The sequence below is a fragment of the Aulonocara sp. 'chitande type north' Nkhata Bay genome, linkage group LG9, assembly GCF_057382095.1.
Source record: "Aulonocara sp. 'chitande type north' Nkhata Bay isolate Kocher_YH1m ecotype deep benthic linkage group LG9, A_spYH_male_GT1.1, whole genome shotgun sequence".
Classification (NCBI taxonomy): domain Eukaryota; kingdom Metazoa; phylum Chordata; class Actinopteri; order Cichliformes; family Cichlidae; genus Aulonocara; species Aulonocara sp. 'chitande type north' Nkhata Bay.
Genome location: NC_141352.1, coordinates 36,109,478 through 36,129,940, shown reverse-complemented (window position 1 = coordinate 36,129,940; position 20,463 = coordinate 36,109,478). Strand labels below are relative to the sequence as shown.

The window sequence follows — 20,463 nt, the reverse complement described above, 5'->3', positions numbered from 1 at the left end:
TTAAAACCTGCTCAGTACAAAATAAGCAAATCCTTTACTCACCTTTACATGTGGGTTTGCCAGCAGTTTAAGAAGCTCTTTGACATCCTGACTGGCTGATTTGCCTTCCAGCTCATCAGACACCTGAAAATAGTCAAGGACACAATGTTCACACAACTGTGCTCAGACCATTAAGCATGCTTCTCTTTTTCAGGTGTGCATGTGAACATTCAATGCTTCGACAAGAAGACAACAGCAGTCTGTATAATGAAAAACCAATGGTAGAGGTTTGTAATTAACAGTTCAACTCTGCAAGGTGTGCTTTGTGTCAGTAATGAATAGAGGACTTGCATTTAGAGAGATAAACATACTAGTTATGCTTTATCTAAAGAAGTTATGTTGGTGTATCTTCTATTTGTATCATATTGTATTAAGACATAAAAATGCAGCTCTTTCAGTTACAGGATTTATCTGCAGCTTCATCTTGTCTTAAATAAGGTAAATCGCAGCTGGAGGCAAGGCCACACTTTGTCATGTGGCCTAGAACTCCCACCTACTGGCACCTGCCCTTTGATAAATCTTCTATTGTACCAGATCATTTTCCAATGAGAATCTCAAGAACTAAAGAAAACAGTCAGTTAAACCTGGAAACAATGGGAGCTCTGAGAGCATCACTGATTTATGGAAGATCCTCCTGGACTTGGTTGGAGTGTGGAAAGGAGCAGCAAGCCATCCCACACAGTAAAAACTGACATGAAAGCCACTTGACACTGATGAACCCTTTCTCTGTGTTTGTATTTTTCGTATCTGACCCTGCAGGAATAAAATGCAGACCAATGCTCTCTGATGGCACCAAGTGATCTGTCCAAGTAACAGCAGAGTTTGTATTAAGATGTTTGGAAGTCAGCCAGAAGAGGAAAACGGTTTTCCAACAGGGAGAAGGATACAAGTCAACCATAACAACCATACAGTTCTAGATCAGTGGCCATCATTTGAACTATTTATTGATGATGTGGTGTGTCTCACTTGCTTACACCAACGGCACTGGCCATGCTGGTTTCACTTGAGCGGTGGCAGTCACTTGCTGGGAGTTCTAGACAGTACGGCCGGGGCCAGACGAGGGTTGAAGTGTCATTTTATGTTAGTCAATAAATTAAACCTCCATTAACCGAAACCCATCTAGACAGACACTGTTCACCAAAGGTTCCTTTAATCGATTCATTTGCCTCCCAGCCAATAAAAAGATCGATCAGTTTAAACATGTTTTTTAAAACACTTACGTCACGTGCCAGAGGTGCAGCTCCTTCCAGGACAGGGGCGGGCTTGCTCTCTTCATAGTGCTGCAGCCGTTCGTGGATCTGAAAGGACAGATTGTATTCATTATTAAGGTAGTTATTGAGATAGTAGTGAGCACATGTGGAAGAAAAAGTGTGCACGCTGGAAGCCATGTGCACATCTCCAAACAGACATGTAAGAAAACATGTACAACCTTCATCAGCACCATCTTGTACATACACAGAGTTCATTAAATCATGTCCTTAAATACCAAAAGCACACACAAAGATCTTTCACTCCCTCGATCCACTAAGTATTTCAGTTAGCTTAGCCACTGTACAAACAATCCAGTTTTCCACCATGCATTCGATATGTCCCAGTGGCCCCGTGATGATTCCAAATCATTTCAACAGTCTGGTGAAATTGGCTAAACATTTCCTTATCAGCCTCAGCGCTGTGACTGCACAGTGTTGAGAGACAGAGCTGCGTCTCTGGAGAGTTGCTAAAATGGAAAGTAAGCCTGACTCGTGCGCTCACTTTCACTCATTTATACACGCAAAACCACTTCATCATATGTGGAGCAGAGATGGAATAATTTATATACACACAAAGCACACGTTCACACCCACGCACACAACGTCAAAGGCACAGTTGCACACTTGTGCCTACGCACACACAGACTCACAAAAAACACTACAGATATCCCATTTGTGATTTAAAAGCAGCTGCGCAGGAATGCATTGACAGCCTACAGGCTGCTGTCAGGTCCCATCAAGGAACAGACAGGGACAGCTTTCCTCCCAGCAGCCACTCCTGCGTCTCTCCTTCCTCAGGCCCAGCATGGTGAAGGGGATCTGGGCCACGGGTCTGACTGATAGCTGGGCCCCGAGCCTGGAGCTTCCAGCTGGATGTCCTAGAAAGCATTCCAGGAGGATGGTGGAACAGAGGAGCCTCTGGCTGAGGAGAGAGTGACAGAGACGCTCTGGGCCACTTCTATATCTAAAGGGCCAAATCCACACATGCGGGAGTGCGCACACACACACACACACACACACACACACACACACACACACACACACACACACACACACACACACACACACACACACAGATGGAGCCGTGACAATGTGTGACAGAAAATCACTCAGCAGGACAGAAAAAGACAAGAAAAGCAGTTTGTTTGCTGTCACACTGAACGGCTACAGATGCTTTGTGCAATTAAAACATCTGTTTTAGGAATGTTAGACATAGTTTTTACTCCTCGCAACACAGGTGATTATGTTTTAAAGCTAGATGGTAGCAGTACTGTAAATACGGAGGAAAGCAAGTCAGAATCACTGACAGTTGAATGTTCTGACACAGTCACAGGACGGTATTTGACCTCAATGTTTTTGGCCCTGGTAGAAGTTCTGATTAACAATAACATGAGCAGCGTGCGTAGATGAGTTGATTTGAGTCTCTCCAAGCTGTCATCTGGCTTCGATAATCACCAGGGACCAACACCAAAATCCAAAACATGATGTCATTCAAAAACATTACCCAAACACCAAATGTCACCCATCAAAATCACTTTTATAACTTTCCAGTGAAGAAAACGCGACGCAACGACGTGTGAAATGTCTTTACATCGTCTCTCCCCATCAAGATTCCAGTTTAAATCTTGGCCTTAAACAGCTACAGCCATTTCAGCTGGACTTATCCATACAGTCTGCCGAGATAAATCACAGCCTGTTAGGACTCTGTCTTGGCCAGCACAACAGTCATGTTTCAAGGTCAGCTTAGAAGTTCAAATCCTGCATAAAGCCGTTATTACTCAGCAATAAAACACGGTGCATTAGGCGTGTCGTGGAGGTAAACATGTTTTTCCCCTGTGGACATGCTGATGGATGTTAGGACTGCTGTTGATGCTTCGGCAACCTGTCATGCTGTAAACTTTTTTAGACCCCCAATTATCTCAGAATTAATCCTGAGATAAATGGGGGTCAAATCACTCTATAACACTATATAAAACAGTGCTAACTGCATCTTGTGAACATCATCTATAAGCCCTAACATTATGGCTAACTAGTTTTATTTTTCTTTCCACTGAGTTATTGGTTTGAAATAATCTGTCACTAGTTTGCTAACATGAACTAATGTAATGTTTAGGGTCAGGGTTGCACACTTTGGAGACTTTTCAAAATACCCGAAGACATAAAACATAGTATTTAAGCAGGCTTAAGACCTCTGCCCAGAAAACTTCACATCACATCCTTTACAAGCTGAACATCTTTTTCAAAGTGACCCGGAGCAAAACCCTGTGACAGACTGGCGACCTGTCCACGGTGTACCCTGCTTCTCGCCCTAAGACAGCTGGGATAGGCTCCACAGTCCCCCCGCAACTCTGAAAAGCAGCAGAGAATGGATGGAGGGATGGATGAAACTGGAGTAATGGCTGTGGGATTTTCCTTGATTACCAATACAGACAATACAAAATGATAGAATAGGGACTGGTTGACCTGTAGCTTTCTTCTTGTTTTAATTGTCCCTCCAGTGTGCTTGACATGGTTCAAAAAGTTTTTCAGTAGTCAACAGCATACTGTGACCTGTCTGCTGCAATATGGAGTTTCCTTCTTCCTTCCCCTGTCCCTATCATAACCTTGCATTTGGCTTCATCTATCATCATCTAGCCACTTTTGGCTCATTTCAGAGGTACTTGTTTGTGAACAACGTGCTTGATCCGGTAAATCTGGGCTGCAGTCAACCATTGAACTTTAATGAAAATATTTGGAAGGCAGCCTAAATCCAAAGTAAGACAGTGCAAGGAAGGGGATATATTTTGGATTCAAGTGAGGCTTTTAAAATATAAATAAGCACCTGGCTCGTGTCATGAGAATATTTTCTAGCAACAAACAGATGTAAATAAAAGCTGAAAGATGATATCGGACAATAATTCTTTCATCTCTGTAACATAATCGGATTAGGATGGATGTGAGACGTCCCGACCATCTGGTGAGTACAGGTGAGAGAGACAGAAAGAGCATATGTCTGGTTTAAGTCTTCATGTTACTCTGAATTCTCTACTTCTTTCTTGTTTCTCTCTCCATCTGTGACACCTCCTCCTCTGGACCGTCTCTCTCCTTCCAGACAGAGTGACCAACAACTGGTTGTAATTACCCAGGTGAGGCAATTACAACCAGTGAGCGACCTGGGTTGGGAAGCCTGTCAGATTAACTTGATGTGTGTGTTTTCTCTCTGCTGTTTAGCCATTCTTTCGTATCCCCTCTACAACCTTACACAAATCCCAAATAAAGGTGGACTGTGGAGATTTGGTGGCCGAGCTTTAGGAAGAGGATAATTAAGGTTTTATTAATGGTGTGTCCATGATGTTAGCCTGAATGCTGCATCTGGTTTCTGAGTAAGACGAGATGGTTGTTTAGTACTTGTGTGCGTTTTAAAGTCTGCCCGTCTGTCCATTTGGCTCACTAGGATGGCTCAGTTAATCAGTCAGACACAGCAGTCGAGCAGCTATTACATTTATTTACTGAATAATAAAGAATGGAAAGCCGATTTGCAGGAAACTACCCCATGTTTAGGGGGGAAAATTGTTCTCTATTTAACAACAAAAATCAGAGAAAGATTTCAGACAAACCTTCTCCCCAATCTCTGCAGCTATCTAGTTTAACAGGCAGTAACCAAACCACAGGCCCCTTCCTGCTGGTAGAGGAAGGAATTAGAAGATCTGGGCAGGTAGATGGTGCAATAGGACTGTAATTCATGAATAATAATTGCTTTGGAGGCCGGGGGCTCCTCTTTTCAAGACTTTTTATGTGACTAATTTAGTTGTCTGCCTTCTTGACAATAAACTTTGTACACAATCTACATGTGCAATTAAAGCTAGGCTTGGTTAAACTGAGGTATTCATATGTATAGCACTTAAATGAAATTACTTAAGTGTTTTAAGTGTATTTAAGAGTTATCAGTGCGTGCATATATGAGTTAAACAACACGTGATTTTCTGAAAAATATGTAGGCGAAATTCCTATAACTCTATTTGTTTGTTGTACCTTAACAAGTGAGTGGAGACTTCTCTCTCCAAACATATCCTGAAGGAAGGTGTTGTCCTCAGAGCAGTTGACATGAGGCTGCAGCTGGGATGGCAGGGCCGCCAGCAGCTCATACAGACCTGCAGAAGGAAAGAGGAAGCAGGAGGGGTCAGTGTGGTAGTGGGAGGTGTGAGTTGTTGCATGCACAGCAAAAGACACAAGTGCTGTATGTGTGCATGAATACATATACACCCAACACACCCAGAGTCAGGCAGAAAGCAGATGCACACGTAAAAACAAAACACACAAAGTCCTGTACTAGTGCCTTTAGGAAGGAGTACATACTTACACAGACTACAGCTCTAATTATAATCTGTGGATGCTCTTCCTTTTCCTTCCATGCTGATTCTATTACGCATTAAAAAAAACAGAAACAAAAATGTATGGTTCAAACTTCTACGAGCGACAAAACAGACGATGATATCCCTCCCTTTCTTGCCACTGGAAAGAAGAGGAAACGTAAAGGCAATAAACTATTTCCCTTCCCCCGCCTTTACTTCTTGCTTTTGTTCCAGACCTTCCTGTTGTTTGAGGGACGCTTCTGTCCATGATTAGAAACAACTGAAAAAAAACAGGGAATAAATCTGAATCCTCTCAGAACAGCGGATGCTGAAATCCACAAGGCCTTTCAGGGTTTTACTCACCCAGCTTATAAAAAGAATGAAGATTTCAAATTCAATTTAAAGAGAACCAGACTGGGGAGCTGATGGTTTCAAGATTAAGCAGGGGGGAGGTGAAGCACTCAAGACGGAGAGAGCACAAAACCAGTGAGTGAGTGGGGTTACATCCAAACACAACACAGTCTTGGAGCACAGCTGATGGAGACTGGTAGCAGATACTTGTTTGCTGCTCACTTCTGGTCCTCAGCCTGGCTGTGATCCACCAAACTAGGTGATGCATTAAAGGTCAGGCTCATACTGAATGCAGTCAAGCTGCATCAAAGACCCCTTCACTAATTCTCCAGAAAAGGCCCCCCAGTTTCAAACTCCACAAACACAACCACACGGTGCTTTAAAGCCTTTGAACTAACACTGATCATGTGAAGAAGTTCTAAACATATCCACAGCAGAGCCACTGAAACGTCAAAACAAAGACAAGTAGCTTGGCTACCTCTCTGAGAGTGTCTTTCATCAGAGCACAGGGCAACAGAGAGAAAGGAGAGAGCAAAAAATCACCACAGACAGAAGCAGAGTAAGTCAGAGCTGAAAAGGACTGATTGATGGTTGACGTTGACTGCTGGACGAGCGACTGACTGAACTGGGTTCTGACCAGGTTAGAGTCAGTGTGTACTGGCAGCTCTGGACGTTTTGTGGGAGAGCTTATGTCATGCTCTCCATCTGCTGCTGTTGGGCACCAGGATACATCAGTATGATATCCTGTCCTTTTCTCTAAACCCTGACATGATTCCTGTGCAGTGTTAGCGCCTCATACCTCACCGTTTCTCTGGAGAAAAAAAAAGGGGGGAAGAGAGACCAAGAGAACTTTTACACATAATGATGCAGGCCAGATGCAGGTTCTGGTGTCCTCATCACCAGAAAGTTTGCTTTGTAGCTAACAAAAGCCGACTGAGGGCAGCTGGCCCTCTCAATCATTTACAACTTGGAACTCTCTACAGAACATCTCACATAATATATTCAACTAAAGGATTTAAAGAGACATGGGATGAGGTGATGGGTGTAGAAAGGGCTGCTAAGGGAGCCCACTTCCCACACTATACTGATCTTCTTACAAAATACGAACTGATGAAAACAAACTCGTTTGAATAGAGGAAATGAACGCTGGGTTTTGTCTTTCTCCCAGGTGCTCGGTGAATTATGGACCCCCCTCAATATATGGGGGGATTTACGAGGTTTGCCAGACTGCTGGGGGAATAGTGTTGTGACAACATATTTCAAACACTGCCTTGTGAACATGTCTGAGAGTCATGTTCACTAATCCACTTGAGGCTTGATTTACCTTCCTGTTCTCCAGTTGAGAGAGGAGGAAAGACAGCCTCAAGCAACAGCTTTACTGACAAAGCAGTAGACTTGATAGTAAAAGATACTTATTTGAATTTTTTTTTGCCAAACTTGCTGAAAAAAACGGTTTTCAGTGAACTTTGATAAAAGAAATTACAGAAGAGGATGTACTGATGGATAACTGCAATCACACTGAGGAGCGTGAATTTTTGTCAGGCATGTGTTTGGTGTTTTGCTGACAGATTTGACATGTTTTGAGTATAAATGTGGGAACAGGGTGACAGCAGAAGTTGCAGACTGATGGATTTGGATGGAAAATCTCAAAACCCCATTATTTGTCACTATGACCTGCCAGTTTAATAAGCTAGAACTGTCAGATGACATACAAGGGCCCAAATAGCAGACAGGTCTGGCCCGGATCTGGTGTCAAGCCGGCACTGCTGGCTGACTTCCGGCATGGTAAGTGATATGTCATCCAGATATGGGCCAGGCCTGGCATAGATGGCACTGTTTATGTGATGGCATGCCACATTTGGCCCGATGTGATTTGGTGTATGTGGCCCAGGCTCATAGAAAATAGGTCTGGCCCGGATCTGGGATCAAGCTGGCACTTCTGACTGACTGGTGTCATGGCAGGGTGTATGTCAACCAGATGTGGGCCAGGTCTGGCAATGATGGCACTATTTATGTTCCTATTTTCCTATTTTAGTTAGAAGACCCAAATGCCATGTTGCAATACTATACTGCTATGGTAGCCAACGTTTCAAATGCAGGTTTGACAGGTTTATGAGTGTACACTTTATCCAAAACCTAGTGACAGTTTACTCATGTTTACCACTGGGTGGCTGTAGTTCAGGAGGTAGAGCAGGTCATCTACTGATCGGAAGCTTAGTGATTCGATCCCTGGCTCCTCCAGTCTGCATGTCAAGAGTGTGAATGTGTACGAATGTAGTTAGGAAGCACTGAGTTAAGAATCAGTCCATTCACTGTCTGAACACAGTTTCGTCATGTTACTTTTGTTCTATTATGTTCCAGCACATGTTGTTATTACATGGCTTGATTAAGGTACACATTAGGCTGATATCTGGGGCCAGAGGTGAAACTGTTCTGGGCCAGCACAGGGCCAGCAGTGTGTCTGCAACTGGCCCTGTGCTGGCCCATGTGTGGGCCACCTCTGGTAACCTGATCTGGGCCACCAAAGGGCCGTCATTCTTTGTGGTATGTGTGCCACGTGTAAGCACAATGTGTGGGCCAGATCCGGGCCTTACAAATTTTGCTATGTGGGGATGTGTGCTGCATACAAATTCAGGAAAATACACATCAAAACACAAACATTTTGATGAAATGTATCTACAAATTGAAGTTTACAGACATACTTACAGTTTTTAGAGGTTAAAATTTTTCAAGTTATTAAATTTATATGAATTATTATATAAACAATGGCGTGGCTTTTTGGCAACAAATCATAGGTATGGAAAATGTCATTTTTTCCCACTCATCAAGTCAGGAACTCCCTTTAAAAAACACACATTAGTAATTTAATGTGTGTGACACCATCCCTACCATATTGTCTGTTTTCTTCTCATGATTCTTTTAAAGTCAGGTGTCACAGTGTAAGTACCATATTCTTTATTTCCTCCTGAAGTTTAGCTTAGATTCATTTCTCTTACCTCTGAATAAATCTATGGAAGTGCTTGTTTGTATAAGCCTTTGTGTTGTTGAATGTAACTTCCTTTACTCTATGTCCTCTTTGTCTATGTGTTATTGTCTGAGTTTATTCTCTCCTTTTTTTTCAGTTCCTACCTCTTTCATTTTAAATGTTGGTTCCTCTTTGGGCTTTCACTTTTAAAGATAGATTTGGCAGAAAAATGAGTTTCATTCTAATTAAGGATGGGAATCAATAACAAGTTCTTGTAGAGAAACAGTTCCCAGTAGTCCAAGTCCTTGGAACCGTTAATGTGCTTGCCTATCGATTCCACTTATCCACTTGCACTTGCTCTACAATCAGCGGGTGTTAAAGTGCAAATGATATCCAGGACAGAAACAACTGTACTATGCTCTTAACACAACTTTGGCTCTTTGCAAGTATCTGCATAGACAACATGCTAATGCTAAGCTAGCCAAGAACCTAAAGTGATGTTAAAGCTGAGTGAATGGCAACCCCAGACCCTGAACTTCAACAGATTACAAACAGACGAGCACAAACCTTTGAACATACAGTCTGTAATTAATTTGAACAAATGTAATGTCTTTGAGATCCTACTTAACAATGGTGACAACAGCTGATATTGATAATGGAATCAGAATCAATAAATTCTGATCAATTCCCATCCAGGATGGCTGGGCTGTCCCTTAGAGACAGGATGAGGAGCTCGGAGTAGAGCAGCTGCTGCTCCGCATTTAAAGGAGTCAGATAAATAAGGGATCTGACTAGGATGCCATCTGGATGCCTGCTAGATGAAGTACAGTGGGGCAAAAAAGTACTTAGTCAGCCACCGATTGTGCAAGTTCCCCCACCTAAAATGATGACAGAGGTCAGTAATTTGCACCAGAGGTACACTTCAACTGTGAGAGACAGAATGTGAAAAAAAAATCCATGAATCCACATGGTAGGATTTGTAAAGAATTTATTCGTAAATCAGGGTGGAAAATAAGTATTTGGTCAATAACAAAACTACAACTCAATACTTTTGTTGAAATTTCCCAATTCTTTGAATCTTTGGGCTGAAGGAAGGACAATACTCGGTGTATTTATGCTCAATCAACAATCATTTATTTCCATACAATTCAACACTTAAGAGCATAAGGACCATCATGATGGGGAGACCTGCCTGAAGAGGGTCACAGCAGTCTCAAAATGGTGACGGGTTATTCAGCTTCTTATAGTCTCTGGTGGCCCCCACCTAGTCGTAAAAGCCTAAACATTACATTCTTTCTCTCTTACGGCGCCTAAGTTATGACCTCGGCTCCCTGTCTTTCTGCTCTTCTGAAAGGTGGGGGTATGGAATGTGGTCTATCTCCCCTGTCTTAGACACCAAGTCTCCTGCTTACAACCTTCTTTTTATGATTCAACAATAGAGCATGTCAAGAAAACAGTGTAACACATTCCCAGCAGATCAAGGATACAGAGTGATGCACATTTATCTAATGAACTAATATGTGAATATGTTCTGTTAACTCAAAAGTATAATGAGAACTAAACTACATACAGATCACACCCTCTATATTAAAGGGTATAATATGATCTACAGCAGTATTATAATTCAACTACTTTGATTACATATACAGTGGGGCAAAAAAGTATTTAGTCAGCCACCGATTGTGCAAGTTCCCCCACTTAAAATGATGACAGAGGTCAGTAATTTGCACCAGAGGTACACTTCAACTGTGAGAGACAGAATGTGAAAAAAAAATCCATGAATCCACATGGTAGGATTTGTAAAGAATTTATTCGTAAATCAGGGTGGAAAATAAGTATTTGGTCACCTCAAACAAGGAAAATCTCTGGCTCTCACAGACCTGTAACGTCTCCTGTAAGAAGCTTTTCTGTCCCCCACTCGTTACCTGTATGGATGGCACCTGTTTGAACTCATCATCTGTATAAAAGACACCTGTCCACAGCCTCAAACAGTCAGACTCCAAACTCCGCCTTGGCCAAGACCAAAGAGCTTTCGAAGGACACCAGGAAAAGTATTGTAGACCTGCACCAGACTGGGAAGAGTGAATCTACAATAGGCAAGCAGCTTGGTGTGAAAAAATCAACTGTGGGAGCAATCATCAGAAAATGGAAGACATACAAGACCACTGATAATCTCCCTCGATCTGGGGCTCCACGCAAGATCTCATCCCGTGGGGTCAAAATGATCATGAGAACGGTGAGCAAAGATCCCAGAACCACACGGGGGGACCTGGTGAATGACCTGCAGAGAGCTGGGACCAAAGTAACAAAGGTCACCATCAGTAACACACTACAACGGCAGGGAATCAAATCCCGCAGTGCCAGACGTGTTCCGCTGCTGAAGCCAGTGCATGTCTAGGCCCGTCTGAAGTTTGCCAGAGAGCACATGGATGATACAGCAGAGGATTGGGAGAATGTCATGTGGTCAGATGAAACCAAAGTCGAACTTTTTGGTATAAACTCAACTCGTCGTGTTTGGAGGACGAAGAATACTGAGTTGCATCCCAAGAACACCATACCTACTGTGAAGCATGGGGGTGGAAACATCATGCTATGGGGCTGTTTTTCTGCCAACGGGACAGGACGACTGATCCGTGTTAAGGACAGAATGAATGGGGCCATGTATCGTGAGATTTTGAGCCAAAACCTCCTTCCATCAGTGAGAACTTTGAAGATGAAACGAGGCTGGGTCTTCCAACATGACAATGATCCAAAACACACCGCCCGGGCAACAAAGGAGTGGCTCCGTAAGAAGCATTTGAAAGTCCTGGAGTGGCCTAGCCAGTCTCCAGACCTCAACCCCATAGAAAATCTGTGGCGGGAGTTGAAAGTCCGTGTTGCTCGGCGACAGCCCCAAAACATCACTGCTCTCGAGAAGATCTGCATGGAGGAATGGGCCAAAATACCAGCTACTGTGTGTGCAAACCTGGTAAAGACCTATAGTAAACGTTTGACCTCTGTTATTGCCAACAAAGGTTATGTTACAAAGTATTGAGTTGTATTTTTGTTATTGACCAAATACTTATTTTCCACCCTGATTTACGAATAAATTCTTTACAAATCCTACCATGTGGATTCATGGATTTTTTTTTCACATTCTGTCTCTCACAGTTGAAGTGTACCTCTGGTGCAAATTACTGACCTCTGTCATCATTTTAAGTGGGGGAACTTGCACAATCGGTGGCTGACTAAATACTTTTTTGCCCCACTGTATAAGGTAACATACAGTAACAGAATAATCTAATACTTTGTAACATAACCTTTGTTGGCAATAACAGAGGTCAAACGTTTACTATAGGCCTTTACCAGGTTTGCACACACAGTAGCTGGTATTTTGGCCCATTCCTCCATGCAGATCTTCTCGAGAGCAGTGACGTTTTGGGGCTGTCGCCGAGCAACACGGACTTTCAACTCCCGCCACAGATTTTCTATGGGGTTGAGGTCTGGAGACTGGCTAGGCCACTCCAGGACTTTCAACAGGACTTTCAAATGCTTCTTACGGAGCCACTCCTTTGTTGCCCGGGCGGTGTGTTTTGGATCATTGTCATGTTGGAAGACCCAGCCTCGTTTCATCTTCAAAGTTCTCACTGATGGAAGGAGGTTTTGGCTCAAGATCTCACGATACATGGCCCCATTCATTCTGTCCTTAACACGGATCAGTCGTCCTGTCCCCTTGGCAGAAAAACAGCCCCATAGCATGATGTTTCCACCCCCATGCTTCACAGTAGGTATGGTGTTCTTGGGATGCAACTCAGTATTCTTCTTCCTCCAAACACGACGAGTTGAGTTTATACCAAAAAGTTCTACTTTGGTTTCATCTGACCACATGACATTCTCCCAATCCTCTGCTGTATCATCCATGTGCTCTCTGGCAAACTTCAGACGGGCCTGGACATGCACTGGCTTCAGCAGCGGAACACGTCTGGCACTGCGGGATTTGATTCCCTGCCGTTGTAGTGTGTTACTGATGGTGACCTTTGTTACTTTGGTCCCAGCTCTCTGCAGGTCATTCACCAGGTCCCCCCGTGTGGTTCTGGGATCTTTGCTCACCGTTCTCATGATCATTTTGACCCCACGGGATGAGATCTTGCGTGGAGCCCCAGATCGAGGGAGATTATCAGTGGTCTTGTATGTCTTCCAATTTCTGATGATTGCTCCCACAGTTGATTTTTTCACATCAAGCTGCTTGCCTATTGTAGATTCACTCTTCCCAGTCTGGTGCAGGTCTACAATACTTTTCCTGGTGTCCTTCGAAAGCTCTTTGGTCTTGGCCATGGCGGAGTTTGGAGTCTGACTGTTTGAGGCTGTGGACAGGTGTCTTTTATACAGATGATGAGTTCAAACAGGTGCCATTCATACAGGTAACGAGTGGGGGACAGAAAAGCTTCTTACAGAAGACGTTACAGGTCTGTGAGAGCCAGAGATTTTCCTTGTTTGTGGTGACCAAATACTTATTTTCCACCCTAATTTACGAATAAATTCTTTACAAATCCTACCATGTGGATTCATGGATTTTTTTTTCACATTCTGTCTCTCACAGTTGAAGTGTACCTCTGGTGCAAATTACTGACCTCTGTCATCATTTTAAGTGGGGGAACTTGCACAATCGGTGGCTGACTAAATACTTTTTTGCCCCACTGTATTTTGGGCATGTCCTACCATGGGGTAACCCCAGAGCAGACCAATGACTTGCTGGAGAGATTATATCTGTTGATTGGCTCTGTTGAAGTCTTGGTGTCCCCTAGAAGAGCCTCCTTTCTCTGACTAAAGATAAGGCAGCCAGGGTGAGGGAAGTCTGGGCTTCTCTGCTCAGGCTGCTGCTGCTTAACTACGATACAGGGCAGGGACGTGCAGAGAGGTTTAAAGGGGCGGGTGCTCAAAGTTAAAAAGGGGCACATTGAACCATGCTGAATAACAACAACACACATTCATCAAGAATCTAATATGGGAAGGGCAGGGCTGTGTTGATCTGAGACTGTAGACATTAAAAAGTCCACAGGAGAGATGGTAGCTGATTAAACAAGTGTCATGAGATAATAACAAAATGCAAAGATTGGTGACAGCGCTTGGAACCATAAGGCAATGAAAAACTGTGACATAAACTCGGCTCTGCCTGTGAATCACTCTTTGCTTCTCTTCTTCCTTCCTTCCCATCATTTCATATATCACTCTCCACTTGCTGTCTATCTGAGAACAAGGCACAACTTGCTATTGCAATAAACTATAATCTAATTATCCACACCTAACAACTCTTGCACTTAATCTATAATAAAATGATGACAGAAAAATGTTATAGCACTGCCTTTAGTAGCCTCATACAGCTCCTACTGTTTCCTCCTCATGTCCTTACCAGCCATGTCTGCACAATGTTATATCATGAGTAATATTTTTTTAAATCCAGCTAAATAAAACACACACATGCACACACAGTGACATTTTAGACCTTCTTCAGAATACTGTATATACTATGGGCATCCTTACATTATTATTTATTACTAGAGCTACAATAATAAAGCAATGAGGAGGGGGAAGTAATAAATATGAAATAATGTATTTATGATGATTCCATTTGTTTCACTATCCACTCTGTGCAGGGCAAAGCTTATTACATTTTTAAACTGTATTTTTACTGCTGTAAAATCCAACTTTTGTCTTATTTAAAATATAAATCTAATATAATCTGCTTCTTAATGTATGTTCTTTAAAATACAGCGTGTGTTTTTTAATATATTATAATTATAATAATTATTATGTGGACATGCATATTAGATCGTTTTTTAGTGAAATATAATCCCTCCAGAAAGGCAGGAAATGCCCAGAAACTTACTTTAAAACTAAATATGTTCCCTAAAACGGTGACAGAGCTACAGACCCATGACAGCCTTACACAGGTAGCCAGCAGCTATGACCAGCACTACTTGTGCAGTTAATAAAAGGACAGGTAATGTTTGTCGCGCTGTTGCACACACAGCACCAAGACAGCTTACCAACGTGTACGTAATAAGCTAATACTCCTGTGTGCTACACACTACAGTGTACGCTGTACACCTACTTACTGGTTTTGTCGCATCAGTCTGTGTCTCTGAGTTAACTTGTGTTTCTCCTACAGCTCCGGACCGCTAAAAATGCGCGTGCTCTTTGTGAGCTCGTTCCCGGCTCGTAACCAGCGCGTTCTGCCGTCGAGGGCGATCATTGGTTAAATGTGATCATGTGACTGATGCAAGCCAGATCCTTTTATTTAGCAAAACTATGATTAATAGTTAAATATTATTGTTGAGGGGCACAGACAGGACTCCGCACGCACACACACATAAAATAAATAAATAAATAAAATTTAAAAGTTGCCTCAACAAAAGGGCACTTTGGGCACTCATCAGGAAAGGGGCGGGTGCTCAAGCCCCTCTAGCCCCCCCCCTCTGCACGTCCCTGATACAGGGTGATTGATGGATGGATGGATGTTGTTCATTCTTCGTGTGGTAGGAAGGTGTGATCGCGTAATACCTTGCTAAGGGTGCAACAAACCTCAGCATAGCACAAACCTTTCTCCCCATGCCATAACTGCCGTTCACTTTAGTTTATCTCAGTTTCTCATTTCTTCTCTCTCGTGCTTGGCCTCTCACTCGTCACACGATTCTGCAGAGTTGCATCATCATCATTTTTGTGGCTTATTTGTGGTAGCAGAGCAACCTTTAAAACCAGGGCATGGCAAATATAAAACTACATTGCAGAAAGGAAATTCAATAAAATATTATCTATCATATGTCTTCCAGCTGGAAGTACAGATTGTATTGAAACAGATTAAACAACAGTGGTGCACCAGGAGTCATCATATTTTTTAAGATGTTATTTCCTTATTACATTTTGAAGCTGTAGTTTTAAGTCACAGCTGATCTAAAAATGTATTTATCAATTAAATGGTTGCTTTTTTTCTTGAAAACTATGGATTCTTTTTTCCATCATTCTCACAGAACTTTGGCTCCTAAATCAACAGCTTTCTTAGGATACCAGGAGTAATACTACCAGTAATCTGTGCGAACGTCGGTCACTCCCTATGCCAGGCTAACCACAAGCATTTATGACTTCTCCCAACCTGTAACACAACATTCATCCATAATGCTCATTAGGTTTCACCTGCACACACAACTTCACGGCTTTCTACTTTGCCTCTACAAATTTCCAGAACAACAGGACCTTTGGTTACTAGTAAATGGACTGATTCTTATATAGCGCTTTTCTACTCTCCCAGAGCACTCAAAGCACAACATGCCACATTCCCCCCCATTCATTCTTCTATACTTCAGGGATGTTTAGCAAACATTCACGCACATTCACGCTGCGACGGATGTATTGGAGAGCAACCGGGGGTTAGAATCTTGCTCAAGGATTTTTGGCATGCAGACTAGGGGGAGCCAGGGATCGAACCACCAACCTTCCAATGAGTAGCTGACCTGATCTATCACCTGAGCTACAGCCACCCTGGTGCTCTTTACTCTGTTAAAAGTCTGGACACAGAAAAACACACGCTCTTTATCCATCAGCGTAAGACTTAATGTCTCTCCTCCTTTTGTCCTCATGCTGTTCGGAGCTTGTCAAGACCTCTGTGTGTGCGTGCACAGTGATGTAGCTGCCCATTAAGCCGGTCTGAGAGGAGGAAAGCGTTCCTGAGGGGAGAGGTGGTGATTTCTGCCAGCTGTCTCTCTGATGACAAGTCTGACATGTTCCTCGTTCTGACATCACACACACGCACTCCTCACAACTGGAAGGCGAGAGCACGGTGTATGTATTTTAACATCGTTTTGCTCTATGTTGTTAAACTGTAAATTCACAGCAGTATGCTTTTCATTGAGCTGGGCACAAAATGGAGCGAAAATAGACTTTGGTTTATTTTCCAACCGCAGTTTTACATGGTCCACTCGAGTGAAGAAAAAGTACCCTGAGGCACACGAATAGTAATTCTTTTCTACACTGAAATTAAATTTGGGCTCCCCTTGAAGTGGTGGGCGCACCAACAGGCTATACTGACATTTAAATAAAGATGTATTCATTTTTCAGCTGAGGTCAGACTTGCATTCATACTCTTCTATTTGTATGCTGTGGAGCCACATAATAGCATGAATCAAATAAGTCCTTTAGCAATTTCTTCTAAATGACACATATTAGTAGTGTTGCTCAGGTGTGATTTTTTTGACAGCTCAGACAGAATCAGCACTCAGCCATGAGTTCCTCATGATTCTCTAGTTTTTCCACATAAAATACTTCTGCTTATATATGTACACACATGAACAAATACATGCTATACAGATATAAATCTGTGTTTAGGTCAACCTGTCCTTACAGAGTGCTTAGATATGTGAAATCATTCTCTCCTTACTTAGTGCACGCCAAGAAAATCAACATGAGTCTACTGTATTTTTTATTTCCTATAGAAAACTCCAGTAAATAACTGGTAGGTTTTGAACTTTGCACCAGATCCTCACACTTCCCGTGTTAATATAAGCTCTTAGTTACAAGGTTATCGTATCAATCAGTATGAACTGTACGAATAATGATAAAAAGTGACAAAAGTCACTTTGTCTACACAAAAATCATTTGACCACAGAAATAGATTTGAGTAAGCCAACCAGCCAAAAATCTACAGGAATACAGGATGATACCCACCCGCCAGGTGTGTCAGCTCACCTGAACAGACCTGGAAATCAAGTTTCTGCCTAAGGTTTGACTGTGCTTCTCCCTCTTTTACTTTAGACGAGATCGGAGGTGCTCAGGGTGGTATGGCTGTAAGTTAAATAGGGGTGGCTGTAGCTCAGGAGGTAGAGCAGGTCATCTACTGCTCAGAAGGTTAGTGGTTTGATCCCTGGCTCCTCCAGTCTATATGCCGAGTATCCTTGGGCAAGTTGCTTTCTGATGCATCAATGAGAGCATGAATATTAGTAAAGAACAAAATCTGAATTGGGTGAATGTGGCATGTTGTATAGAGCGCTTTGACTACTCTGGGGAAGTAGAAAAAGGCTATATAAGAGTCAGACCATTTACTTAACACTACAAATCAATAGTGAACAGACAGGGAAGGTTTTATCCAGTTTGACCCCCCAAAAAACAAAAAGAAAATTATAAAAGACTTTTTGAGAAACTGGAATTTTTCATTCCATTTGTGTTGACATACAGTTTAGTTAAACATGTTTTTTAACCCTTTAAAGCCTGAAACATGAAATCATTTCAGGCAAATTCCTTTTTTCTTTTGAGATTATTGAACCATTTGACAAATTTGTTATAAAATGTATTCTTAATTTTTATAGTATTTGCTACATCTGGAATTTTGCTTAAAATGTATTGTGCAATTTATTTAGATTTTTCAAGGGAAAAAGTCACACTGATTATATACACTAGATGTCGATACACCATATATATCTATATATCTATATATATATATCTATATATATATATCTATATATATATCTATATATATATATATATATATATATATATATATATATATATATATATATATATATATATATATATATATATATATATATATAGATATAGATATATATATATATAGTATAATAACACTGTAAACTCCAAATATGTCCAGATAAGATGTTAAGTAAAGTTAAGTAAAGCATGCTACACTGCAGATGTCTTTTAAGAATGTGATGATAAAAAATAATCACTAGATGGCGCAATCAGCCCACTGAAAATATAACACACAAACCCTGTATTGGAGAATGGTAGGTACCTTAGGTTTACATTGCGGCTTCAGTATCTGTATTTTTGTGTTCAGACATCAGTAATCTCATCCACTGCCTTCCACGCAGGGCCCCTTATTCCTAATGATACGAAGGGGCCAAGAGGAGACTGTTTAGCTTTTGATCCTCATATAGTTAAGGTGGCACACAAACATAAAAAATTATATATATATATATATATATATATATATATATATATATATATATATATATATATATATATATATATATATATGCTAAAAAACAACAACGGCTGGAAGCAGCAGGGGTGTCAAAATTCAGAGGCCATATCCACCCGAGGCCTTCGCGGTCTAAGTGCGCCGGGTCCTCCGAAAGCCAGGTAGGCTGAAGTGAGCGACTGTGAAATTGGACGGTCAGAATTACGTCACGAGCTCTCTCGGTGGAGATCAACTCTGCCGTCTGCTGCTTGCTATCTAAAATATAACCGGACTTTGGCGCAAATTCTCGACCATCTCACACTTCTGTTTAATCGGTTTTCTGTTTGACGTTTATTCAGTTGTGTGAAATACTCAGGAATCCTCCAGAGGGCTTAATAAAGTTTTATTGACTCTAATCATCTCAGCCAAACCGATTTACTCACGAATAAATAAAACACTGAAAAAAGCCAGACAATAACATTTTTAAGTTATCCAAGTGACTTATCATGTTTAACCTGAGTAGCGAAAACCGCGGGGGTTTGCTGCTCTCGCCGGCTCAGATATTTAAGGTTTACACACCTACATTCTCGCCTGAAAATATGTTAAAAGTTTATTTTGCGACCCAGAAAGAATAATAAGAGTAATATTAACACTAAGTAGCTGCCGCCATTGTTGGAAACTGGAATTGGCTGGACCGTGCTTTGAATTCTGGGATATGGTTTTTCAACTTTGTTGTCCGGGTGGAAAATCGGGAGAAATTCGGGAGAATGGTGGCTCCGGGAGATTTTCGGAAGGGGCACTCCCGGAGAAATCGGGACGGTTGGCATGCATGCCTTAGACCCATGCAATTCATTTTTCCCTACTTTTACAAAAAAAACAAAAAACAAACAAACAAACGGTTCTGCGGCTCAGACAGCGTGTAGCGGTTGCTAGGCAACAGTTTCTCGTTTTTTCTTTGAGGGTGGGCGGGGTTAAACGCAGATCAAATGACATCACAACCAGGGATCAAAGGAGTAGTCACGTCACAGGCGACGTGAATCTATATATAGAAGGCAAGGCAATGTCTAGACACACACACCGCTTGGGTTCAAACGCAGTTACTTGCTTATTAACAAACCTAGAATAAATTTTCACGAAGCAAAGAGAAATTTAAACACAATGAAAAATATAAAAGCTAGGAGTAATCTGGATAATTGTACAACTGATGACACAGTAAGTGCTGTGAAATCACTTGTGCGCCAGTTGTTCGACAACATTACAGCGGGGCAGTGGGACGAGTTTCTGTTAGGTCGCGCAGACAAGGTCACCACACAACAGCTCTCTCAATTTGTGGCAAACATGGTGACCCTGTGCTCACAGTCGACAGCTGCAAACCAGGGGTCTTCCCAGGCCACCCCTGCACTTGACGTCTCCTCTGCCACTGCTGGCAGAAAAATAGTCAAGCGAAGGAAGACTGCACGTGGCGGTGGGTTAAAGAAAAAACTCAAAAACCCGTGGATGCGCTGTAGGCGTCAGTCAAGTTCTGTCAGCTCCGCAGACGGAGTTGAAAGCGCCATAGAAAATCCAGTCAATGTAACATCT

The 20,463-nt window shown here is 42.1% G+C and overlaps 1 protein-coding gene across 1 annotated transcript in view; it reads right to left on the bottom strand.

The window, feature by feature from the left end:
* LOC147322736 (MAGUK p55 subfamily member 7-like) overlaps positions 1-15,044 on the bottom strand; it is a gene marked incomplete at its 5' end in the record, with an annotated part of 36,967 nt that extends 21,923 nt beyond the window's left edge. Inside the window, 4 exons of the mRNA XM_086305066.1 lie at positions 43-123; positions 1,260-1,337; positions 5,301-5,419; positions 15,032-15,044. Of these exons, the coding sequence (XP_086161192.1) occupies positions 43-123; positions 1,260-1,337; positions 5,301-5,419; positions 15,032-15,044 (291 nt within the window). The remainder of the gene's footprint in view (positions 1-42; positions 124-1,259; positions 1,338-5,300; positions 5,420-15,031) is intronic.
* Between the last annotated feature and the right edge of the window lie 5,419 nt (positions 15,045-20,463).